This window comes from Podarcis bocagei (genome assembly GCF_964188305.1).
Source record: "Podarcis bocagei genome assembly, chromosome: 3".
Lineage (NCBI taxonomy): Eukaryota > Metazoa > Chordata > Lepidosauria > Squamata > Lacertidae > Podarcis > Podarcis bocagei.
In genome coordinates, this window is record NC_138127.1 from 75472099 (window position 1) to 75498461 (window position 26363).

At 45.6% G+C, this 26363-nt stretch overlaps 1 protein-coding gene across 2 annotated transcripts; it reads left to right on the top strand.

The window, feature by feature from the left end:
* On the top strand, positions 1 to 25627 carry FOSL2 (FOS like 2, AP-1 transcription factor subunit). 2 transcript variants are annotated; one of them, XM_081186484.1, is made up of 4 exons: positions 1 to 315; positions 14525 to 14779; positions 23339 to 23446; positions 24581 to 25627. In XM_081186484.1, exons 2-4 carry the CDS (start codon positions 14540 to 14542, stop codon positions 25088 to 25090), a joined length of 858 nt encoding a protein of 285 aa, XP_081042610.1. In that variant the 5' UTR covers positions 1 to 315; positions 14525 to 14539; the 3' UTR covers positions 25091 to 25627. The 2 variants fall into 2 exon arrangements, with proteins under 2 accessions (XP_081042610.1, XP_081042609.1); XM_081186483.1 differs by lacking the exon at positions 1 to 315 and adding an exon at positions 1716 to 2628.
* The last annotated feature ends 736 nt before the right edge of the window (positions 25628 to 26363 follow it).

Consider the following 26363-nt stretch of genomic DNA (forward strand, 5'->3'; position numbering starts at 1 on the left):
TCTCCAGCCCGGGGTAGCAGCGGCCTAGCAGCCGCTCAGTGGACGAGACCAAGTCCCCGTGTCGGCTCTTAGCAGGGATCCCAGCAATACGGGCGGATTCCGAACGGATCCCTTCTCAAACGGTTTACGCCGCTCAGGACATTTCTGGCGGCGGCTGCAGTTCCGCAGCTCCGCGCCCACTTTGGCAAAGCGCAGCCATCAGGCGTGGATCGTGTTGAGCTCGCCTTCGCAAGCGCCTACGACACGTGTATCGTTCGGTCTGCGTTTCTTTTAAGGTTCTTTGGGCCCGATCCTGTGTGTGCTCACTACTCAGAGGTAAGCCCTCCAGAGTTCATCCGGGCTGCTTCTCAGGCAAGTGAACAGGGCTCTTGCAACCGAACGTATGTTTACTTGGAAGTGAGGCCCACTGAGTCCGATGGGGCTTCTGTAAAAGTCTGAACATGTCGATGTTGAAATAAGCTCCTCCCCGCCCGCATTTCCACGGGACTTCATAGACTTGCGCGATCTCATGTTATCCAAGTCCAGCATTTCCTCGTCGGTCTGTTGGCAAGTGAGGCTTGCAAATAAATAACCTCGGGTTTATTTAGGGGTCTACCACGGGCAGTTTAGGGAAACCAGCAGGTTCAGGAAAAAGCCTGGACGGCTATGGGGATCTTTCGGTTCCTTCCTAGAGGAGGCAGCGCTGCAATTATAATAATTGAATGGCATTAGGAGCTCGCTATTTAAAGTAGACCCGGCAAAGCGGGGGAATGCGTTATGAGATCGAGTGGCCGCTCTACGACAGAAGAGACGGCTATTACTGCAAGTTGCATTTGGGGCAAAGAATAACAAGAATAAGCGGGCGAAGGGAGTACCGCGCGGGCGGGGCAAATCGACTCGGTACGAAGCTTCGGCCAAGTTGCGCGGCACCAGCGATTCTTTTTATCTCCGCCGCGGCTTCTACTACTCCCCGACACGCCAAACCTGACATGCCACCCAAGATCGGTAGCACGTACTTGGGAGGGAGCAAACGCCCTTTTGCAAACAATGCGTCTTGATGCAAATCTTCCCCACCCTGCCCTTGCTTTGGGTCGCGGTGCTAATCGGCCCGTGTATTCTGCCACAATAGCGCAAGCCGCCCACACTCGAGTTTTGCACAAGCAGCATTTAAGAAAATCCACCAGCGCCGCGAATAAAGTGTCGGCTTCTCCTCCCCCCCCCCCGCCGCACCATCAGCCGCCCCAGTATTATTATTGCTACTATTAGCGTTTCGATCCTGTTCCCCTTTAAGCGGAGCTCGGTCTGTTGCAGACGACCAGGGAATCCCTCTCCGAGCGCGTCACTCTAACCAAGGAAACCCGCGCTCGCGTAGTATAACGCAAATGACCATCTTTGGCAACGGCGACCTGCGACAATGGAACAGACTAAGCCTACGCGCTGGGAGGGGACGGGGGACGTGACACGAGGAGGCCGCGGCCGGGAAATGGAGCCCGCCAAGGCAAACGGGCCAGGCTGCGCCTCCGCAGGGACGGGAAACGGGGCGAGGAGAGCGGGGAGCCGCCCGGGCTGGGTTTGGCTCGGCGGGGCTGAAAGGACAGCGCGCTCTGGCCCTGTTCTCCCTCCTCCGCCAAGTGGGAGGCTCCGCGGGGCGGGGCCAGAAGCCTGCGAGTTTGACGTTTGCGAATCCACATGGTACAGCTCTTCAGAGGCAGGGAGATGGAATAATAAGACTGTGGATTTGAACTAATGCCATTGCACTGACTCATTCAGGGAGAGTAAAGGAGCTCCGAGAACAAGGATACTAGAAAGAGAGAGAGGAGAGGGAGGGGGGAAGGAGGGGGACAGAAAGATCGCTTTTATGGCCGAGTAGGGCAGCATCAAGGGTTAAGGGATCAATAATTCGGGAGAGTATTTTTAAGCAGCAACAACTAACGATCAGGAGCCTCCGATCCCGGGCTGAGTCATCCATCCAGTCCAGTTGGAGCAGGAAGCTGGCACTTTTCTGTAGGGCTTAATTATACAGGAGGTTTAGATGCTCCTGATTTAAAAACTACAGGGCGACCGCGGCTTTGAAAGCAGTAGGGAGATCTCCACAGGAAGTTGGAAGGAAGGCAAACGAGATAGATCAAGCTTTCTCTTCTGCAGAAATAAAAGTCGCATTTGGAAAACTATTTTTTTAATAAGTATATTGTTTTGATTCTCGCGTGAGAGGCAATGATTTGCCTCTAGAGCGCGTGCATTTTCCCCCCTTCTGCACTGTATGCGGAGGTGTTTTTTGTGGATTTATTTTTTAATTCCCACAGTGCTGTCGCAAGAAACAAAAAACCAGGAAAGGACTTATTTTTCATTGCTTAAAATAGAGAAAAGGGAGGGAGGGGCGCAACACCCTGCCAGATCCACTTGAGTGCATTTGGAAAATCCTAAGGCAGTAAATAAAAGATCGGAAGCGAACAAGACAGGGAGGGACTGAGGGAGGAACAAAACAAACAAACAGCGTGCACAGGTTTTTGTTTTTTTTAAGATTTCAAAGTTTATTTCTCACCTCGGACAATGTACCAGGATTTTCCAGGGAACTTTGATACCTCCTCCCGGGGCAGCAGCGGTTCTCCAGGCCACCCGGAAACTTACAACAGCATCACAGCTCAACAGGTAGGGGCGAGGGGGAGTGGTCCCTCTCTATTGCTTTTCTCTCTTAAATCTCGAAATGCCTCTGAGGGCATTTTACCTGGAAGAGTGATCTCAGCAGGTTTCCTTTCGCTCTGCGTATAGGGAGATCGTAGGTGATTTCGCGCAATCCAGGTCCCTGATACTAGTTGTTCTTCTCCCCCCGTGTCCTTTCCCCCTTCTCCCTGAGCTTTCCGGCGAGCGAGCGCCTCCGCCGCCGCCACCTCCCCGGCTCCTGGCTCCTTAACCAAACAGCAAAGTTCACTAACCACACCCCAGTCCACCTCCTGCGAGCGCGCTCCGACCTCTCCCTCAGTCGCAGATCAGGGCGAAGAAGGAGAGGCGGCGGCGCGTCGCCTTTGGCCTCCAGTCCAACAGCCGCCGAGACACCTTAAAAGGAGGCGGAAGCGGCTGCTTGGCGGCGGCGCTGCTGCTGTTGCGAGAGTTTGGGCGGGCGAGCGAGCGCAAAGCCGCGCCGGAGCTGGAAGTTTCGAGCTCGCCAGGGCGCCGGAGCCGAGAGGCAGCCTGGGCTGCGACGCGGAGCCGCCGAGGCGGCGATCGGGGCTACAAGTAAGCGCGGGTTTCTCTCGGGGGAAGAGATCGGAGCTGCTTTTGCAAGCCGGGGATGCCTTTGCTGGAACTGTGCGCTTGGAAGGAAGGAACCATTGCGGGACTGAATTGGGGACCGGTCCATACGTGCGAGGGAAACGGGGATGGGAGTGGGAGGACGGAACCCACGGCCGCTCTTAAGATCCCGGTGAGGGTCTTCTCTCGGAATACTGTCTCTACCCTCTGGGTGTGCCTCTCCTTGGCCCAAAAGGGAGATGGCCTTTTGCCTAGTGGCAGTTCGGGGTAACTTGCAGAGGTATCTGCCCGGGGTGTGTTTCCGAGCACGTCGGGAAGAGAGGTGAAGGGGGGCGCAGGGCAAGGGTGTGAGGAGTCGGAGTGCCCCAGACGCGCGCGTCTTCGCCAGCAGTGCTCTACGTGCGCACTGGCAGGAGAGCAGCGGGGTGGGGTGGCCTCAATGTTTGTCTCAGTAGGAAATTGGGGGGGGGGCGCACAAAGGGGGAGCCGTGAGTAGTTGCCGGAAGTGTGGACCCGACGTATGCAGGCTGCAATCCTAGAACTCTTTACCTGGGAGGACACTCCATTAAAGTCAATGGGGCTGACTTGGGCTTTGCTGTGCGTTGTTAATGTGGACTGAAACTCCTGGAGGAGTGGAAACAGTCTAAAAAGGGGCATGTCGGTCTCAACATCGGTTGTGGCAGGCGTGGAAGAAAATCACATTGTCTGGGCATGCTGGGGAAATAAGTCAGACACCCACCAACCCAAAAATAAAAAAGTTATGCTGCAATCCTCAAAACAACCTTCCTTTTTACATTGCTGGAAAGCTTGAAGAAGTGATCAGCTTGTGAACAGCACTAGTTCAAATTGACTTTGTTTGGTTTTACTTCTGCCCCAAGACCTCAAGGAAATGTAGCGGCACAATTCACTTTGAAGGTGGTGGGTTTGGATTCCAGGAAGCCTTGTGGGGGATATTTATCTGTAGCCTACCCATTGGTTGATGTGATTAAGATCCAGTAGGCTTGGGAAAATAGAAAAGCTTTTGGTTATAGGGGGGTCCCGATCACTTCTTGAATATCACCTGAAAACATGGAGTGCCTTGCCCATGAGCTAAATGGTTTGTAATGGATTTTTGAGGGGGTTTCAGAAGTGAGAACCCCAGTGGAGAAGGGGTACGCCTTAGTAATAGCTCTTTCTTGGGCTTTGGTTATACAAGCAGGATGCTGGGATTATGTAAAGTGAGAGAAAGAGTGGCACATCCGATAAATTTTTGGGTGGATTTGCTTTTAACCTGTTGCTCTTTCACTTCCTCCAGTTCCTTATCTCCTTATTCGCAACACATACAGATGTGTAGAGATGGCAAATGGAACATGAAAGGAATCTCTCCAATGATCCTTGGTCACAGACCCGGATTTACATATTTTTATGCATTCGTGAGAGACAAATGTATTGGCAAGCCAGCTGTTTGGACCCCACACCCTGAAATGGAGTTTTAATCATATTTTGCAGGCTTGGTGGCAGATCAAGGGCATTAAATTAAGAGACATCTTCCGAAGATTGGGCCGCTTGAGAAATGCAAAGAAACAGGTCTAGCCACCAAGCTGGATTTAAATCCACTTTGATTCAGTTGAGTGGGTTTGTGAATTAAGCTACAGTGATTTTGGAAGACCCTCTGAAGAAAACAAGAAAACAAATCTGTGTATTTTTCATTTTAGATCCCTTTCTTGGGAAAGGGTCTAGAAAGATGTGGAAAATTGGTTTCTTTCCAAGTGCTGAAGTTGGGATATATTTGTCTAAATGTGCTTTTATTTACTCGTTCTGTTTGCAAAATGAGGGGCAGTTTTTAATTGTTTAAGCTGATTTCCCAGAAGACATTGAAAAATGTGTGGGGCAGCAACCAGGATCTTTGAGGAAGGTTCTGTAGGCCCATTCCAAAAGGAACATTGTATTATTCCCCCACTCCCCCATGGCTCCTCAGTTCCTTCAGAAAGATTTGACCCTTCTCCCCCTTTCAGAAATAAGTATTCAGTTTTCTGAGATGAGTAAATGAAATGAGTAAATGAAAGTATGTTTCTCCACATTGACTAAAAGCATACAGTTCTACTTTATTCTCATTGTGTTTTCTTTCTCTCTTTTAATAGTAGCAACTTTTAAAAAAGCAATATCTCTGGAGGCAAATACGTTTTTCCTGGGCTCTGCCAGTGTCCTAAGCTGGCAAGGCTGCTGAAATACTTTCCCCCTCTGTTTTTCGAGGTCCTCTTCTTTCTCTCTCTCTCCACCCTCCCAATAATCTTCAGGCTTAAACATGTCAGCATGTTAAAATAAACAAACAAATCATTTCAGGATTATGAAGAGGCATCAAGATTCTAGAGTAGAAAATACATAAACGACAGTTCTTACTACGCTAGTGTAGTCACCACAGAAATCAGTAGACCTTCTTCCAAGAAACAAGTTAAGGACAAGGATGCAGTAGCTTGATGGATAACTTGAGTCCAGTAGAGTTTTCATTCAGATAATACTTTACACACAAATTGGATGGATTTCTGGAAATCAGGTTGTATAATACTGCGGTATTAGCAAAGGCCAATTAGTTGTTTCATTGTAAGTACAGCTGTATGTTTTCTACAGTCTCAACTATAAAAGTGGCCTTTTTGACCGTGGTAAGTTTGCCAGTTTGCTGAAATAACTACACTTCCATTGGATTTGAAACTACCATGTTAGAAACACACTCAAAATGGTGAAACTGCTATACATGGGTTAGAAGACTGTCCTTGACTGAGCACAACTTAACTATTGGTTAGTTTTGAGCACGCCACAATTAAAAGGATTGTATTTGCAGTGAATAATAAAATGTTATGCCATGTACCCGGTAAATCGTGCTGTGTTGTCCAGAAATTGTGACTGCCATTAGTTTACAGCTGCCATGTAAAACCAGTGGAAACTGTCAGGTAATTCTACTTTATAGAGACATAATCATTTACTGTTTGGAAGTAAAACAACAACAGCCCCACCCTTCTTTTCTCTCTCCAGCTTTTGCTCTAGCTTGAATTTCCTTTTCCTTGTCTCAAATTAAATGCCATTTCATGAGCTGTGCCAAACTGCAATTAATTCAGTGCTATGCTGCTGTCGAAGTGCTGGAACCATCTCCTAAGACATTCACAGTAGCCTTCTAATGTAGCCATTTCCATTCAATGTTTTTAATAGCGTCTGTTCGGGAAGGAGATGGAATGCATTTTCGTGTTGGCTCCATCTTCAAGCAAGCTAGGGAGTGATATTGTTGCTTTCCTTTGGTATTCAGACATTCCTTTGCTGCCTGAATGGACCTCGCTGGTATTTATTGTGGAATGGTTTTTGACCTTCAGAATGCAAGTTCTTACAGGGTCCATGCAATTTGGCTACATTTTTGGGATAGCTCTTTTGGTACAGCGTCTAGCCTGAAATGATGCTGGAACTTGAAGAATGAGAAATATTTCCTGTTGAAACTGAAATCTGTAAAATCAAGGGTCGTTGCGCTCTCTCCATTTCCCTGTGGGTGCTCCTCCCTCTTTTCTCTCGATCGGTATTTTCTTAGGTCTTTTCGAAGCTGTCTTATGTGCCATTCTAGGCTAAACCTACAGCTTCTCTGAGAGGCGTTGCACAATCTCATCAGTTACACAAACATACGATATTTCGTAACATGTTTACATTGGCTGGCCTTGCCTCTCTTCCCCCCAGAATGCCTTTCTTACCACTTCTGTAATGTGTGTGAAACCTACTGGCAAAGTGAGGCGTAAGATTTTTTTCACATCAGCTAGTTGTGGACCTTCTTTGTTTTTGGTTATGTGTGCTGTAAACTGTCCTATATAAAACTTTGCAAGTGGTGCCAGTCGGTGACATTCCGCACACATCAAAGACCTTATTTATTTATTTACTTACGAGAAATGACTCTCTCTGTGTCCAGGTCGAAGCCAAAGACGCCTCTTGGGTGCCCTCTGTAGGCTGTTCCACATAGACAGGTTTCCAGAGATGATACACAATGGAAAGAAATCATTTGCTCACTTACAGTAAATGTGGGGAATCTTGTTTGGGAAAATGGATAGGGTGAGTTTTCTTTTTAAGGCTTGTCTGTACTTTGCAGCCCAAATGATCACTTTAACGAGACTGCTGATGAACGTGTGTTCATATCCTCAGTCCGCTACTTCCCAAGCTCAATATTCCAAGCTCTCCTTCAGTGTTTAGCTCTCTCTGTGAAGCTGCATGTTGTTGTAAATTCTGCTCTTCAGAATTCACTGCATCTCTTGCCTCGCTTCTAAGATGAAGATGACACCGGTCAATTGCTTGATCAGTTCAACTGGCTGTGTGCTTATGGTTTGTATGTGCACTTAGAACACATTTCACTCTTTGTCCCGGTATCCTTTCATGGTTGTCAAGCCTAAAATATTTGATCAGGCCATTCATCAGCTTCTTTTGGTTTTTATTCATGTGCTCCATTGTGTTTTCCCACCCATATTCTGTTAGCTGTGGCTATAGGTGGTGCAGGAAAGAGCTGTTGCTCTTCAGTTCCCTTTATGTGTCCGTCCTCACAACCACACACACTGCCTACTTTCCTTCAGCTGCAGGGCCAACAACCTTACGTGCTGCTTAATTTTAGCTTTAAATTTAATCATCATCATCATCAACAACATATGAGGGGTCTTTGAATTCAAGCTTGCCTGGAAGTTACACCCTCTATGTCTTCTATTGTTTGAGAGAACTCCTTAGTGAAGGAAGGTTGTTTGGCATCTGCTCCCAAGACATTCCTGCTTCCCTTGCTTTGCCCTGTTCCAGATTGAACTCTCCATAACAATCAAGAAAGAAAGAAAGACAAATAATAATGCCGGAATAGATTTCTGCATGGTTTCTGCCAGTGATACACTGTTCAGCATCTGGAAGATTTCTACACCTTCCCTGCAATTAAGAGCAAATGGAAATGTCATTTTCCAACCCAATAATAATGAATAATAAGAAGTATTTATTTATACCTCACTTTCCCCCTGATGGGAACGATCCTCTTCTTCCATTACAAAATAAACATGGGATTTAATCAGGGTGAGGGGTGGAATGTCATACTGGGATTTATGAGATTACTTATCTTGTCTTGCAAGATTAAGGCAAGGGGAATTGGAAGGGGTTGGGCTATGTTACGTTTTGTTGCTGGGGGTAGCTCAGTTGGTTAGAATGTGGTGCTGATAGTGCCAAGGCTGCAGGTTCGATTCCCGTATGAGACAGCTGCATATTCCAGGATTGCGGGGGTCTGATCCTCAGGGTCCCAACTCTCTGGTTCCAACTTTTTCTAGCCACTGTGACAGTTCCTTGTAGAGCAAGAACGAAGAACCTGTTGCGCTTCAGATGTTGATCGACTAAAACTCACATCGTTCCTTACAGTTGGCCATGTTGCCTGGGGCTGGTGGGAATTGGAGCCCAAGAACCATGTGGAGGGCCACAGGCTGTAGATTAGATACCATTATAATATTTTGCTACAGATTAGTTATTTCTGTTTGGGAAAGCGATGGGTAACATGAGATCTATTATGTGGGTTCTTTCTATTTCTGTTGGTGACAGAATGATCTTTTTAGTAAATAAATAAAGCTTTCTAAAAGAGAGGTGGTTGTGATGCAATGAGGAGAGTGATTTGATTTTGAAGGCTCTGATTCATCCTGTGGTTAATAGGCTGGCCTTCAGATAACTAACCTCACAGTGTTGTCGTGATGGTAAATAAGGGCATGATGATGTGCCGAAAGTGCTGCGGCAATTAATAACAAAATTTGTGAAACGAGGAACCATAAGAGTTTATCACTCCACGTAGATAGCCCTTATTTCCACACATTGCATTCTTGCAGAACACAGTAGACATTATTTGCCTTGGGTGCTATGGCTCCTTGGTGACCTTCATTTTTGCAGTCTTGGATCAGACCACTTTAGATTGTTTGTACTCCTCTGAGTGAAAAATATTTTAGAGATTGGCTGCTCGAGGTTTGATCAAGTTTAATGCATAAGGTGTTAATTTAACGTGTTATCCATGCATCAAGGCAGCTTTACATATGGCATTTTTCCTACAGAGGTACAGGAGAAAACAGGAACATGCAAGAATACTGTCATAAAGATTGCATACATTTTTTTTAATCACTGTGATTGTATGTGAAGGATTTATGTGCCGTAAAACAGATAAATGCACAGGTGTAGGCTCTCTTCCTCCTATAGCCTTGTAGGTAAAATGTAATTTACGTTAAAGGTAAATTTAGATGAAGCAGACTTGAAAAAGGTCCCGCCATGGAGGAGTGGGTAGAAGGTAGCTCAGGATCTATTTCTAGATCTCTTGAGAGATTTGCAGAAGATCCGCATGGGGTTGTGACACTTAATTTTTTAACCTGTAGGAGCAACAAATATGCTATCTCTCACTAAATAGGCTACTGAAATGAAGACAAGACATGATTTTGTAACTCAGCTGTTCTGGTATTGAAAACATACCTAGGCTCAGAATGTGCTCAGAGGCATCCTCTTCTTTAATTATAATAAAACGTCCTTTTGCACTTCGCTCCGGTTAATAGATCTTGGCGTTCTAGTAAGAAACAAAGCTGGTCCAACAAGCCTAAGTCTGCCATTCCCTTCCATAATGCAGTCATGGTTGGGGAAGTCTACTCTTATTAGTAGAGCTATGGTTGTAAGGGGCCGGTATATGCATAGTAGACCTGTAAGCAATCACTGCCAGTTGTACCGCTTCCTTTCTGTTGAGCTGGCCTTCAATCCAGTGGCACATGGTACCCATTAGGACTGGTGGGTTAGAAAGCGGGGAGGCCAACAGTGAGTGGAGTCAGAACCCATAACTGTCAGAGCCAACTCCATTTTAGTATTGTCATCCTTCTTCACCCTGTTGGGTTCTACAAAGACGACAGTGAGACTGAGGAGGAGGCCCAGAAAGCTGGCAGCCAGGGCCCACGCCCTGGAGTGGTTGTAAGTAAGAAATCAGACAGGTAGGGTTTGGCTTGAGGGCAGATTGAGGTTGGTGGGGCAATGCCCCATTTCCCGTAGTAAACCAGCCTCCGCCACTTCCAACTTCTAGTTGTTTGGGAGAGGTTTGTTTCTGGCTCCTGATCTAGGTGACTTGGAGGTCATTGTAATTTATTATGACCTGTCAAATATGGACTCCTCCTCTAATTAGTCACTAGATAATAGGAAGGATATTGCCAGAGAGGGAACATTGCTCCAGTGTCGATCGTTTAACCCGTTACTCATCTTAAAGCATGCATGCGAGGGGTAGCTACACAGCTTGGAAGGAGATGCCAACTAAACACATGGAAAAACTTTCTGGCAGGAAGAACTGTGTGACAGTGGAATGGTGTCCCTCAGGAGGTGGTGGACTCTCCTTCCTTGGAGGTTTTTAAGCAGAGGTTGGATGGCCATCTGTCATGGATGCTTTAGCGGAGATTCCTGCATTCCAGGGGGTTGGACTAGATGGCCCTTGGGTCCCTTCCAACTCTACGATTCTTCACCTCAGAAGAGGTGAGAAACTTGCATCCTCCCCAAAATCTGACAGGATAAGTCTCTTTGGCAAAGACATCATGGTATGGCACTGAACAGTCTGTCGGCATTTACCTGTTAAAGAGGTTCAGCTGGAAGATAACGAGCAATTTGTAAAATATCATTAAGAGGTTTCCCTCCCAATTTATTTTCAGGAAGGATGAGTCTGACACAAAAGCTGAGAACAAAGTGCTAGTTTTCTCACGGACACTGCCTTGCTGTGGCCAATAAATTTGAGTTCACTGGGCTTCCCATCAACCACATAGGTTCCACATATCAATAATTTCTATTGTTGCTGTCTCTCAACATACCATGCATATACTGTTGGAAGTACAGAAATCTGAGTACAAAAACATTCATTTTACTTCAGTGTGCTTGCCATCATTTTCTCAGAGAGGGTCAATCTTTGAGTATATATTCTTTGCAATAATCAGAAACGCAACTTCCATGTTCAGTGGCTATGTGCTTTTGCTGGATGTGGTGGGGAACAAAACAGCATGCGGATAGTTCCCCCTTGTGCCTTGCTTGTGAACTATTTACCCAGGGATACCTTGCTGCCTTTAATGGGCAGGTGAGAGTTGTGGTCCTGATGGCCCTTGGGTCTGATCCTGCAAGTCAAGTCCTCATAATTAGTTTTTGTGGTGGTGGCTGCTTTCCTTCATGCTCTTACCATATTTTTCGCTCTATAACACGCACCCGACCATAATACGGTGCAAAAAAATACGGTACATTGCCCAAAGTGTGGATGATTTTCAAGGACTTCAAATGGTTCTTAGTTAATGGATCTAAAATCCCAAGTGGTGGGGACATGATAGGCCTGTAAAACTAATCCAACATTTTGTATGTTTCTTGAATGGCTCCCTTGTTAGACAAAAACATTCCTTCTCTTAGATTTTCCCCTCCAGGGCCTGACCATTGTTTTGTTTTGTTTTGTTTTGTTGCTTCCATTCCTCCAGAGTTTTGGTGCCAGTAAACTATCCAGATGGATTTACCTCAGTCTGGAAACAAGGTGTACAAGGCTTCTTTTTTATATATTTTATTTTGAGGGAGATCATTACCTAGTGCCTTTTTAAAAGCTTCTGTTTTGTTTTGTCTAGACAGAGCAAAGAGCTGCAGGGAATTTTTCTGATCTGAATCCCAAAACACATTTTATAAGGTATTATTAAAATATAGGCACGTAAATCTGCTGCAGCTGGAGGCATCTTTATATTCTACTCTTTTTATTATTTTAAAAAGAAACGCTCCTTCCATGTGATCCCAGAATGGGTGTGTTGTACCAGCAGAAGGCACAGCTGTTTCTCAGCTCAAAACCCATGGTCATGTTGGTGAAACAAGCACCAGAAAACAGTCTCCACCTTTGTATTTTAAAAGAGATTTATTTATTTGCCGCGCCTCACCAACAGGTTCATAAGGCAGCTTGCAACATAGAAAAGAAAAAAACCCCAAAAATTAACCATTCAGACCACAACAAATAAATAATAGGCAGCAGCAATCAGATAAAAAATGATAAACAGCAAAGTAATGTCATACTGAAAGCGGTGTGTGTCTTTTAAGTTCTTTGTGAAAGGTATTTAAAGTGGTAGGCATGCCGCTAACTACATTACAGTATATGCTGTTACTGCTGACTTTGCTAGGCACATTAAGGGATTTGTGTATCTACACTTTGCATGCAAAAAAAGGACTATTTCATGGTTGGCTGTCTCTTTGCCTTCCAAGCAGCTGTGGCCATAGGTTTCTTGTGATGGGTCAGGGCGGGATAGTCCTTATCTCAGGCCAATGTCTCTTCCGAGGCTGGTGTAGTTCTGCAGCATCATGAGCCAACTCCTCATTTTGTCTTGCTGCATTGCATCCTGGGAATGGAAGAAAATTGATTGGGCTGTAGCCAGGCTGCCTGCTGAGAATTTGTGAGGGAGTGAATGGAAGATGCCCAAACAAGAATCTTGCCCATTTGTCTTGCCCAACCTGTGTGGGTTTATTTCCTGATTATTTCCCCCTCCTTTACTTTCTTCACATTTTATTGAATGTGGTGGTAGGCTGAGGTGGAACGCGACTGTGTAGGGTGGGGATTAAGATTTTTGAATATTCCTCCATGTTAAAAGCCAGAAACAAATTAGTATTATTTATTCAATTTATGAGTTGCTGGACCTGAAAGAAAGGCTCCAAGTGACGTTAGAAATGTTGCAAAGGGCTACATTGGTGAGAAAAGAAATGCTTAATCTGGGTATAAGTCCCACTGAACTCTGTTTGACGCTTCCAAGTACACATGTACATGATTACACTGTTAGTGGATTAGTTTGGTAAATGACTCAAAATGGATATGTATGCCATGTCCTCAAAACACTTTGACTGCCTGATGTTCAGTGCCATCTCATTTTCAGGTTGAAATGTATTTCCTACAAATTGTCAGGTGGTTGATGTAATTTTTAAAACTCATAATCCCTAGTGGAATGAAGGAACCAACCAACCAACCAACCAACCAACCAAACAAACAAACAAAAAAACACATGTTTTGTATGTCATCTCTTGGAATAACCTTTCAGTTTTTCAACTTGTAAAATGGGGGGGGGGGTCAAAAGTGTGGATAACTTTCTGTGTCTAGTCTTCTGTGCTGTGCAAATTGCCCTGCAAGTGATGACCCAGCTTGTTGGCCCTGCATGCAGAAGGTTCTAGGTTCAATCCTTTGCATCTCCAGGGTAGAACGGGGGGTGTCCTCTGCCTGAAACCCCGGGGAATCAGAGTGGACAATGTGGAACTAGATCAGGGGTCCTCAAACTTTTTCAGCAGGGGACCAGTGCACTGTCCCCCAGACCTTGTGGGGGCTGGACTATATTTTTTTTGGGGGGGGGGAATGAATGAGGGACGATGAAGGGCTCTGGAGAGGGGATGGCACCAACAAACCCTAGCCCCTTTCCTCCTCTAGGCAGGGCGGGGAGAAGCCAGGAGGAGGGAGGGAGGAGGCGCCGCCGCCGTGAGAGGGAGGGAGAGGAAAAGAACGCATGGCAATCCATGCGGCGATTCCCGGACCGTCCCTGGGCCGCATTTAGAAGGCAAATGGGCCTGATCCGGCCCGCAGGCCTTAGTTTGCCAACCCATGAACTAGATGGACCAATGCTCTGACTTTTGAAATATAGCAGCTTTCTATGTAGAGTGAAATAGCGTTGTTTTGCCACAACACTGGACTGTTCAGGTGGGGTGGAATTGTATGAACTGGCAGTAAATGTCACGAGTTTGGGACAAGGGTGGGGAACCCGTGCCCCTCCAAATGTTTTTGCACTTGCAACTTCTCTCAACTTAGACAGTGGTCATGCTGAGTGGAGCTGATGGGAGTTGGGATACAGCAACGTCTGGAGGGCTATAGGTTCTCCACACCTTCTCTATAGTTTTAGTACAGCCCACAGGCAGAGCACATGCAGCATATATTAAGCTGCTGGGTTTAATCTTCCAGCGTCTTCAGTTAAAAATAACTTGCATAGCAGAACTGAGAGAGACCTTGGCTTGAGCACCTGCAGAGCAAGCTACTGCCCATCAGAATAGACACCTTGCCCTCCAGATGTTGTTGCATTGCAGTTCACTGGGGCTCCTGGGAGTTGGAATCCCACAACATCTGGAGGAGACTCCCACCAGGTGTCCCAAGAACAGTCAGTGCTGCTGAGCTAGATGTTCTCAAAGTCTTGCTTGGCAAAAGAACATCTCCTGCTCCTGTGCTGGTGTGCCACGCCTGCCACCTTGCTTAACGTTCCACTAATTCTGGTTCTACTGATTTTCTCTCCCCGTCTTCTAGAAATTCCGGGTAGATATGCCAGGATCGAGCAACGCTTTTATTCCTACCCTGAACGCCATCACCACCAGCCAAGACTTGCAGTGGATGGTGCAGCCCACTGTCATCACCTCCATGCCAAGTGCCTACTCTCGCTCGCATCCCTACAGCCATGGCCTGCCAAATCTGTCCTCGGTTACCGGACACACAGCTCTTCAGAGACCGGGTGTCATTAAAACCATTGGGACCACGGTGGGCAGGAGGAGGAGAGATGAGCAGGTAGGTACACTGGTTGAAATGACTTTGTGCAATACCCTAGCTGCGTGTGCTTGGAAGTTCTCGGAGCTGAATGTAGAGCTTCCAAGGCAAATAACTTCATGTTCCAAGGGTTTTTGGTGACCCCATCTTTCTCTTTGTGTCCATGGCTAACTTGGAGAGTGCTGCATCGGGAAGATACTTCTATTTAGGGAGTTCCAAAAAACCATGGCAAGCAGCCGTCGTTACCATTAGAGCACATGCTTGCTTTATCCCCTGTCATTTCCAATGAAAGGGCTATTGGGACAAGGCTGGGAAGTATTGAGGACCTGTAAAAACTTGCCACCAGTCGGGACTTCCAAGTTAAATCATTGGGGTGGCTTGATGTCTTTTCCTTCGGCTTCAGTGTCTGTCCTTCCCCCAGTGTCTGTCCTTCTGGAATGAGTAGATTCTGATAGTTAATATTGGATAGTCTCCATTGTTTTCTGTGTTTCGTACTTGATATTTCACTTTTGATTCCAACCTTGACCTGTACACACAGTTTATCAGAGCACAAAATGTCATTGGGAAGATGGGCAGTATTGTTGTGTTAATAATAAGGTTTCCTGACCAGAACATATATTTGGAAACCTAAAGCCAAGTTCTTGTGTTTGGCATACTTTATTAGGGAAAGTTACTGGAGCAGAGCTAGTTTTTAAACAACTTTCTATTTTGCTGGTCCTGGGGGTAGTATATGACTGAACTGAAGAACTGGGGACATAGTAACCCAGCATGAGGTTACACCCTAGTTTGTTCAGCCATAAACTTATTCCATTCTAAGAGCTTAAGAAGTTGTTGTTGGACCAAATACCTACCTAGTCTGACATCCTCATTCCCACACTGGCCAACCATGTGTCCCTGGGGAGCCCATAAACAGGATATTAGGGCAATGGGCCTCTCTCTTGCAGTGGATCATGGTGTTCAGAGTGATTCTGGAGGTAGCACATAGCCATCATGACTAGTGTACACTGATAGACTTATTCTCCTTGAATTTGTCTAATCCCCACTTTAAAGCTGTCTGAGCTGCTGCCTGTCACCAGATCTTGGGGCAAAGCGAATTCCATAATACATATTTAAAACAATGCTTGTTTTTAAATGAATCAAAGAAGAGGAGACAAGGCTGCTTCTCTCCACTTATGCCCCTTTCTGCTCTCTCCAGTTTCATCCAGAACCCTTCTGTTTTGAGATCAGTTTCTTCTTTAAAGCACACGCCTATCAAGAGATGATAATAAGAGTCTTTTTTTCTGTGGAAAACAGCTTCAGGGTTAGGTGAGATTAGCTGCTGCTACCAGTTGAATGCTAAATCCTCCACCATCAACATCATGAGTGCCTTTGTAGTAATCTCAGACAAGGATCTTGTCAGCTAAGCTCTTTTTGACTCCCTGTTTGTTTGGCTGCATTTGCATGAAAAAGGTATTTGCGTGAGCCCAGGAGGTTTGCTTCACTTCAGTGACGGCAGATGTAAGCAAATGAGACCTTGTTATTGGAGTTTGGTAGCCTGCTCTGGGTTTTGTAGGCGCCTGAGTGGGATTTGTGGCTGCTTTGCCTGATTTTGGGGGATTACTCCACCAGTGGTGCGGCCCTTTCCAGGGGAGTAGCACTGTTGGCCTTTTGCAGCAAAAGCAACAAAAGAGTCTTGTGGAATCTTAAAAACTAAGGGCTGTACCCCTTTGCCCCCAAGCTGCTCTGGAGGGTCCCTCAAATCTCTGGAACAGATTTTTGAAGGTGCCTGGGGGACTGGAGAGAAGGGGAAGTTCTGTTGCACAAGGGGAAGGCTGTTGTGCAAGGGGAATGGCAGCACTGGGTACAACCCTCACAATTCTACAGCATATGTTTTCATGGAGTAGAGTCTTCTTTGGGTTGCTGCCTCTGGTGTCCGAGCTTACAGAGTCTCCAGGGCTACCATCATATTGATAAAATGCAACAGGTTGGGGCAGTTAATGGGTCTCAGTTTTGTCTGCATTTATCCCCAATCATCAAAACATTTTATTCTGGAGTAGTCCTACTTGAAGCGTCCTTTGCCAAACTGTGTGTTTGATGCATACAATCTGAGGGGCTTGTCTGGTCGTATATAGGCAAAGAAAGATCACCCTGATCCTATATATTTGCTTTAACCTTCCAGGTGTTGATCTTTAGCAGTGCACCCCCCCAAAAAAAAACCCCACACCAGGTGAACTCAGTTCATTGCCCCCAAACACCAGTGTTTGCAACTCAAGGGTGGTTAACAAGGCTTTGGGGTGCTAACTATTGGGAAGTATCCCCCTCACCATTGAATGGTGTTGAATGGTTTCTTTAAATGTAAAGGTTCATCATTGTTCCACTCCATGTGTATGTCTTTAAGGGGCCAGAGCAAGGGCCAGAGCAAGATAACGAGACCCAGCTTTACAGCTGTGAAACATAGCAGGTGCTGCTGAGTCGTATTTGATTAAGGCGTGTCAGCATTTGGGTAGAGTATATAAGGAGCAGCACCGAGCTCTCCCATTACCCTGGGGGATGGGTTGGTGGTTGGGTCTGGTTTGTTGATGTATTTAGTGTAAATGGAGTTTTTGTTTTTCTTATTAAAACCTTCTTTAAGTTATTTTTGAGTCCTTTCTTTTTAATGCATGATCTCCCCAGCAAGCTCTCTGCAGCGTTACTATACTGCAAAAAGCCAACATCTTTGGTTATGGGCCCAGCTGCTGAGTGGATGACTGCATATTTTTGGACTCTGAGAAAGGTTTGAAAACTCCTCCTGTTAGCGTAGTTTTTGTGGGTCTGGAAGATATCCAGAATGGTTGACCGGGTTCCGGAAGTTGAGAAGGCTCTGGTCTTCCCACAGCTAACAGATGAGAACTATAGTTTATGGTCTTTTCGGGTGGAGGCGCTTTTGACCTTTAGAGAAGTATGGACCTATGTAACTGATGACCCTCCTGACCCTGTGACTAATGCTTGGTCGAAAGGAGATGCAAAAGCCAGGGCGATAATTAATTTGGCAGTCAGCGACCAGCAAGTAGTCTATATAAGAAATAAGAAAACTGCCAAAGAAATGTGGGACAGTCTTGCAGCAGTGCATGTTAGAAAAGAGTCAGCGTCTGCATTGACGTTTTTCAAGCAGTTGTACCAGACGAAGTTGCAGCCTGGTGGTGATTTGGCAGCACACTTGAGACGTCTGGAGGCAATACGCGGCGAATTAATTCGAAGGGACATGGAGGTACCTGATATTCAGTATGTTTTTATCATCCTTTGTTCCCTTAATGAGGACTTTGATGGTATAGCTAGCCAGATATCTGCCGTTCCACCAGCACAATTAACTGTGGAAGGGGTAACGGCAAGATTAATGGGCGAGTTGGATAGAAGGGAGGCTTGTGCCATAAGCACTCCTGTTTCCAGAAAGAATGAGGAACGCCATATGCAAACCTGTGGTGATACAACTGCATTTAAAGCTGCAAAGCGTTGTTGGTTCTGCAATAAGCAAGGGCATTTTGCAAAGGACTGCAGATCCAAAAGAAAGCAAAGTACTCCCAAGCCTGTTTCTGTTCGTCAATCACTGTCGTCAGCCCAGCAGCCGACATCGTACCGTAAAGACAGAAATGAGCCGCGAGCTTTTCATGCTCGGACTACAGATCGTAAAAGAATTAAAGGTGCCAAGTGGAATTCTTTTATTGTTGACTCAGGTGCATCCCAGCACGTCTGCAACAATCGAAGCTTGTTTATTTCTTTCGAAGAGGAAATTGGTAATGTACATTTAGCCAATTCACAAGTCCTGCAGTCGCCTGGCAGGGGTACTGTTAGACTTGACTCTTTAAACATTACAATAGCGAACTGCATTTACTGCCCGTCAGTGGACAATTTATTATCAGTAAGGTGTTTTGCCCGTCAAGGCATAACTGTGCGTTTCTTAAAGTCAATGTGTGAGTTTTTCGAAGGGAACAAACGTCTATTGTATGCCCGGGAATCTGATGGTTTATATAGACTGTATTTTCGCACCTACTCCCAATCGCCTATAAACTGCACAGTAGCACAGTCAAGCCAGGGGTTGAGGAATGTAAGGCCACATTCTGGGTGTGTCCACATGGCGCACAGAATTCTGGGACACCTGAATTTTGCTGATGTAATTAAGACAAAGAGTATTGTTAATGGCCTCAACTTAAAACCATGCAAATTCTTTATGCAGTGTCTATCCTGTTGCAAGAATAAGATTAAGGTTGCACGCAAGGGTAGGTGCTCAGATAAGAAAGTAACTGAGCCATTTGAGCGTGTACATTGTGATTTAGTTGGGCCACTCCCACCATCATTAGGAGGTTCTAAGTACTGGCTTACTCTGATAGACCAGTATAGTAGATATTGTTGGACTTATGCAATAGCTGAGAAGTCCCAAGCATTTGAGAAGTACAAGGTTTTTTGCAACTGGGTAAAAACGCACTTTAACAAACCAATTAAGAACCTGTTTTCTGACCGGGGTGGGGAATTTGTTTCTGAGGATTTTGAGAAATTCCTGGAAGCGCAGGGGACTACTCATGAGTTATCTTGCCCCCGAAGTCCCTGGCAAAATGGGCTTGTTGAAGTTGTGCAGCGTGACCTGCAGGCAGGGGTTAAAACTTATCTGCACGATGCTAATCTGCCCAAAGACTTTTGGGCTGAAGCGCTCCATGCCTTTTGTTATGTTAGAAATCGCAGTTATCATTCTGATTTAGATGTCACCCCCTATGAGAAGCTGTTTAAAAAACGCCCTAATCTGAAATACCTACGCATTTGGGGTTCAGATGTAATTATGCATTATCCTGCTAAGCAGAAATTGGGTGAACGTAGTGTTCAGGGAAAATTAATGGGCTACCAGCAGGGGGCATACAGAATTTACATACCAGCAACTGGCAAATTTCATATTACCAGAAGCATGATACAAACTGTAAATTGGAATGGGGTTGCTGTTTTCCAAGATACTGATGGTATAAATGATACTGAGGAAGAAGAGGAAGCAGCAGCAGCAGCAGGAGAAAATGGTGCTTCTGAATTAATGGGGAAAGACAAAAAGCCTGTTGAATCTGATAAATTGTTTGACGATTTAAAGTCACAGGCATCTGAGGGGAGGTTAGATTCTCTCGAGTTTTCTGACCATGAGCTTAGCCTACAGGCACCTGTTCAGTCTGACAATGATAATTTACAACCTGAAACTAGTAGTTCACTGAGTCCCATTAAGTCTGAGGAGTCTGACTCTCCTTCCGGACTGAGACGTTCAGATAGAAAGAGGCAGAAGCCACAACGTTTCGCAGATGAACATTTTAATACTGTGTATGCCAATAAGGTGGTTTTTGAGCCAAAAAGCTACAATGATGTTCAGAATTTACCTAAGCACCAAGCTGTAAATTGGTATAAAGCTATGAACTTCTTTAAAAGAGCATAACACTTGGTCTCTCGTACCACAAACCCCAGATATGAGACTTATTGATTCAAAATGGGTTTATAGAGTTAAAATGAATGACAAAAATGAAGTTGTAAGGTACAAGGCGAGATTAGTTGCTAGGGGTTTTCAACAAATTCCAGGCGAAGATTATGTTTTGTGTTATTCACTAAGTGTAAAATATGAAACTGTTAAGCTTTTGTTAAAAGATGCATCACAATGTGGAAAAGCCCACTACACAATGTTTCTCTGCTCTTAAGAGAGTGGTAATGTACCTTAAACATACCAAACATTATAGGTTGCAGTTTACATCAAGTATTGACAAAGGTTACACATGAAAGACATGTACAAAGTATGCTTTATGTTTTTGTTCCACAATGATGAACCGCAGGGGAAATGTTGAATGGTTTCTTTAAATGTAAAGGTTCATCATTGTTCCACTCCATGTGTATGTCTTTAAGGGGCCAGAGCAAGGGCCAGAGCAAGATAACGAGACCCAGCTTTACAGCTGTGAAACATAGCAGGTGCTGCTGAGTCGTATTTGATTAAGGCGTGTCAGCATTTGGGTAGAGTATATAAGGAGCAGCACCGAGCTCTCCCATTACCCTGGGGGATGGGTTGGTGGTTGGGTCTGGTTTGTTGATGTATTTAGTGTAAATGGAGTTTTTGTTTTTCTTATTAAAACCTTCTTTAAGTTATTTTTGAGTCCTTTCTTTTTAATGCATGATCTCCCCAGCAAGCTCTCTGCAGCGTTACTATACTGCAAAAAGCCAACACTTGTCAGATCCTTTGTGGACAAAACGGTACAGGGACAAGGAAAAAACATTGGTCAGCTAACATTGCAGCTTTGGATAGGAGGTCTCCCAGCTCTGTAGCAAAGATGCTAGTTGAGTCTTTTATTGCACTGGAGTCAAGATTTTTGCTTCTAATCCTATGTTCACTTCTATAGAATGGATAGGTAGGATCAGGCCCTTGCTTTGCCATAAGAGCAGCTTTGTAGTTGGGAGTTTTGTCTCTTCCCTATAGGTGGGAAGCTGTAGTGGTGTTGTGATAGTTTTATTTTAAAGTTTACTTACCAATTCATTGCATTTATACCCAACCTTCCCTCCCAAGGAGCTCAAGGTGGTGTTCATAGTTTTCCTCCCCCACGTTTTACCCTCACAACAAACTTGTGGGGTAGGCTAGGCCGAAAGATTGTGATTGCCTCAATGTCACCCCACCCACTGATCTTCAAGGCCGAGTGGGGATTTGAATTCCCCATCTCTTAGGTTCTAATCCAACACTCTAACCACAACAGCTATCCGAGAGAACAATAAATGTTCCCTACCTTAATTGTATTCTGTTGTACTTCCTTTAAACCAGAAGAAATTAAGATGGCTTACAACTTAATAACGTGGTGCAGCCTACTGAAACACATTAAGCACCCATTAAACTAAAAAAAAATCTTGTGGGTTCACCTTACTCTATGTGCCCACTTGACTGCTTTAATCTGCAAAACTAGTACTGTGCCACACAGTCCTCATTCCACACTTGTAAGAAATCACTCTGTTTGTGTGGTGGCACCTAAGCTTAGGTCCCTGCCTATTGATATCAGGCAGGCACCTTCACTGTATTCTTCTTGGCACCTGCTTAAAACACTTTTTGTTTAGGCCAGCCTATCCAGACACATAGATGTTTATGTGTTTTAATCTCCCTTAGTTTACTGCTGATTCTAATGCTTTATATAAGTGCTTTTCATTACTTGTTTTTAACTTTCTTCGTTGATAATTTTAATGTTTCTTGTAAACCACTTGGAGCTTTTGTTATACTCGAGCAATAGTTTAAATAAATACATAAGCCATATCAAAGGAACAGTAAAGCATTATGAATTGTAATTGCTTTGGCCTCCACATGAGCTGCTGCCTCACAGCTGTATATGCGCTCGGAGGCCATCTTTGATTCCTTTGTGACTTTCATCTTCTCTCTAGGGCTGGGCTGATTTGGAAAGCATAATGTGTTAATGATGGAAAATCCCAAGCGATGCGAGTGAAAAGTACTTCTTGATACCAAACAAAGCAGCCTATTTTTTGATTTGATACGGGCTTCTCCAATTTGTCCTGCCCTTGAGGACCTTGGCGCCTGACCTTCAAGTTAACAACTGTTTTTCAAGAGGGAAGAGGCATATAGTTTGTTTCAAGAAACAGAAGCTTGCAACATCTTCCTATGCTTTTACCTCACAAACCACCCTCGTTGTGAAACAACTTTGGGAGAGAATCGGCCGTGTGTTTGGCCTTGATTGCAGATTCACTGTCGTCTTGCCCAATCTTCCTCTTAAGTTTCTTCACCCTTTGCTCCTCCTCAATCACCACCACCTTGCTCGCTCTTCCTCTGTGGTTGACTTTCCCTTGAAGTTGTTAAGGGGTTTGATTTTGTGATGAGTGCTCCTCCTGCCTTGGGGTTCAGAGGTTCAGGGCTGCCAGCTTCCTGAGCCAGTGTCTGGAACCATGCTGGCTGTGGCGTGGTGAGCGCAGCCCAGACTGGCTGATCCATCTCCCATGTCTGAGCCTTGGCTCTTCCTGCCCAAGGCTGACACTATGACATAAGTGGTTCTTTCTAGAGAATTTTCTTTGTAATGCAGTGGTACCTCGGATTAAGTACTTAATTTGTTCCGTTTTAACCTGAAACTGTTCTTAACCTGAGGTACCACTTTAGCTAATGGGGCCTCCTGCTGCTGCTGCCCCGCCGTTGTGCGATTTCTGTTCTCATCCTGAAGCAAAGTTCTTAACCCGAGGTACTATTTCTGGGTTAGTGGAATCTGTAACCTGAAGCGTCTGTAACCTGAAGCGTATGTAACCTGAGGTACCACTGTACAGGGATAGTAAACCTAACACCCTTCAGATGATGTTGCAGCAACATCAGTGGTGAACTTGGTGACGTACAGATGTTGTTGGATTCCCCTGACCAGCTGAGTGGGGCTAATGGAAGTTGTAGAATCCAACCTCATATTTGGGGGTGAAGAGGGGGGCACATGTTCCCCACCCCAAATCTTATAACTAAAACATGTGATATATGACTATGCCCAAAGATTTCAATGAACATGCTGTGGAGTACACCAGACGTGGCTCCTTTCTCATTGTGGGTGATCTGATGGTGTTGTGTTTTTTTCCTCTTTGCTTGTTTAACCACAGTTGTCGCCTGAGGAAGAAGAGAAGAGAAGGATCAGGAGAGAGAGGAACAAACTAGCAGCTGCTAAATGCCGTAACAGACGCCGAGAGCTGACTGAGAAACTTCAGGCAGTACGTATTCCCTCCTTAGAAGTCTCCTCCTTTTTTTGAGAATGCTCACTTTTAGAAGCCATCCAGAATGGATCTGTTTAATAAAGTTTGCATAATATACTGACCCTCTTCTTCAGCAGGCTTATCTTCTAGAGGAATTTGGAGTGGCCTGACACAAGTTGATGTAGTGCAGGAATCACCAACATAACACTTGTGGCACACATGTGCTCTCAGAGGTGTGCCCCCAGAGTCTTTCTCCCCTTCTCTCCCTGGTGAATTTAGGGGATTCTATTGTAGCCATTAAAACAGTAGATGTGTGTTTGTGGTGCCTGCAACCATTTCTCCAGTTTGCAAATGGACCCCAAAAGGTTGGCAATCCTTGATCTATGTGGCAGGTCTCCCAGTTCTTTCCTACTGGGTATGTACATGGTCACACAGCAAGCATTGAAGTGGTACCATGTTCCTCAGAGCATCAAATTCTTCTACTGTTCTCTGTTCTCTACTGTCCTCTGTTCTGGCCCTGTCAGCATTTAGACAGCTAGGAGACGAGAGCTGTCTTCAGCATTCTTCACTTGCAGAGCTGCTGGGATCAGAAATGCTGTAGTGGCTCCAGTTTGCAGTGGATTCAGGATGTAGCTGCATCCACATGTTGAGGGAAGTGTGAGAGGCAGCTAGCTCCTACGTTGTTCTCTAACCGATATGGTGTGGAAGACGTTCATTCACTGTTCCTGGTAGAGACCCACAGCAATGAATTACTAAGGTGCAATATTTAGGGATACTGAGCCTTCTATATTTTGATTGCACATACCACTTTGCTGCAGTGACTCCCTCTCCCCCCAAAAATGTGCGGGTTAAGATACCTGAATATTGAAAACACCTGTTTCTTTTTTAAAAAAAAAAGGGGAGAAAGAAAGCATTAGTCAGCAGAAGTTTTTTGTGCCGCATTCTGAGTTGCCCAAACTTATTTTTGTTTCCAAATGTATATCCTGTCCTTCAGTGGCTAGTCAGCATTCCTCAAACCCGTAACTTACAAATATTTATATTAAGCCCCATCTATCTACCTTATTGCTCACCTTGTTGTATATTTTAGTTTGGGCTCTGCACAAGCCGCTATTGTTGCTGCCGCTGATCATCTTGTTTCTCCCGGATCTGTAGGAAACCGAGGAGCTGGAGGAAGAGAAGTCTGTGTTGCAGAAGGAGATCGCCGAACTCGAGAAAGAGAAGGAGAAGCTGAGGTTCATGCTGATGGCTCACAGCCCCATGTGCAAGATCAGCCCTGAGGAATGCCGAACCCCGCCATCTCACAGCCTCCAGACCGTCCGGACTGGAGTGAGCAATGCTGTAGTGGTGAAGCAGGAGCCCGTCGAAGAAGAGATCCCCTCCTCCTCCTCTGACCTCGAGAAAGGGCAGAGATCAGTCATTAAACCTATCAGCATCGTAGGGGGCTTTTACGGGGAAGAGCCGCTCAACACTCCCATTGTGGTGACCTCGACACCTGCCATCACCCCTGGAGCATCCAGCTTGGTCTTCACCTACCCCAGCGTGCTGGACCAGGAGTCTCCTCTCTCCCCCTCGGAGTCTTGCTCCAAAGCTCACCGGAGGAGCAGCAGCAGCGGCGACCAGTCCTCGGATTCCTTGAACTCCCCCACTCTGCTGGCACTGTAACCCCTTTTCCCTTTTGCCCCCCACCCCACTCAGTTACTCTGGAGGGGGAAACCCCGCCTTTGAGATCAAAAGACCAGCACAACGACTTTTTTCTTTTCCCCCACCAAGCACAAGGGCAGCAAAAGCAAGAAGAGGAAAATAGTGCGTGTAGCTCCAGAAACTTCCTGGGACAGGAAGAACCAGAACAAACGTAAAGCCATATAGGAGTGGGGTGGGGAAGCATTACTGGGACCCAAGTGCTTAGACTACATGGTGTGTGCGTGTGTAGAAGTGGGTGGGAGAGCCAAACTCCCCATCCAAAGTTTAGTGCGAACGGATGTGAGCTTCAGTAAATCGCTAGCCTGTTCCCCTGCCATTGCTGATGAATGGACTGGCGAAACCAGGTTCTTTTCTGTGCTAAGTAGTACATTCCAGTTAGTTTGATCTCATTTGGGCCTTCACCTTTTTACTTTCTGTTGGATACCATGACATTTCGAAAACTCTAACAAACAAAAAAAAGGCTTGTGGCAATTGTCATTAAACTGCTGCTGATGTTAGGATCTGCCTACGCAGGATTCTTGCTGTTGTTGGGTGAGGGGGTGGGCTTTTTGGAATAGATGGTGCAGAGCCGAGAGAAGAATAAAATAATAGGTCCAAATGGTTTTGGGGGAAGTGGGGTAGCATGGAATGAAACAAGTGTTGGATATTCTGTTGACAAAAAAAAGAGTCTTCCCCAAAGAGACTGGAGTATGCAGATAAACACGTTATTTTTTGGTGCGTTGCAAAAGCAATGACTACAACATGCCTCCACTCTAGTGGACCAGGATTGGTGCCAAGGGAACTGGGGAGATGCCAGAGTGAGTTTCCACTAAGCCTTTGTCTCTGGCATGGATTGTTCTGTTGTTGGCGTTTTGTCAAATACGGTGGCCGGACCCTACGTTGCCTTTCTTGGCTGCCAGCCACCTTGAGTGTGATGTCTCCTCCCCACTGGCATGCCTGACTCGGATGCTGGGCTGCTCTCAAACAAAAGCCACCAGCTCCATCTCTCTGAACCATTGCAGTGCAGCAGTGCTGCTATTCTTCTCTTGTGGCTGGTCCAGGAAAGGGATTTACTGAGGGCAAAAGTGCAGGAAGCAAGCTGGGTGCTCCCTTGGATAATTCCTTTCTCTCTGTGTGTGCGTGTTGCGCTTCGCTCATCAGTTCCTAGCCAAAGTTTGTGTGTGTTGCAATTTGATGACTTCAGGCCTTGTAGTTCCTTGGCTCCCTTTCTGGTCCTGGAGACATTAGCGGGAAA

Excerpts from the sequence above, each read along its gene's own strand:
- FOSL2 (XM_081186483.1), top strand. The coding sequence starts at position 2,530 with ATGTACCAGGATTTTCCAGGGAACTTTGATACCTCCTCCCGGGGCAGC. Across the intron at positions 2,629-14,524 it reads ACAGCATCACAGCTCAACAG|AAATTCCGGGTAGATATGCC; the intron begins GTAGGGGCGAGG and ends CCCGTCTTCTAG. Across the intron at positions 14,780-23,338 it reads GGAGGAGGAGAGATGAGCAG|TTGTCGCCTGAGGAAGAAGA; the intron begins GTAGGTACACTG and ends GTTTAACCACAG.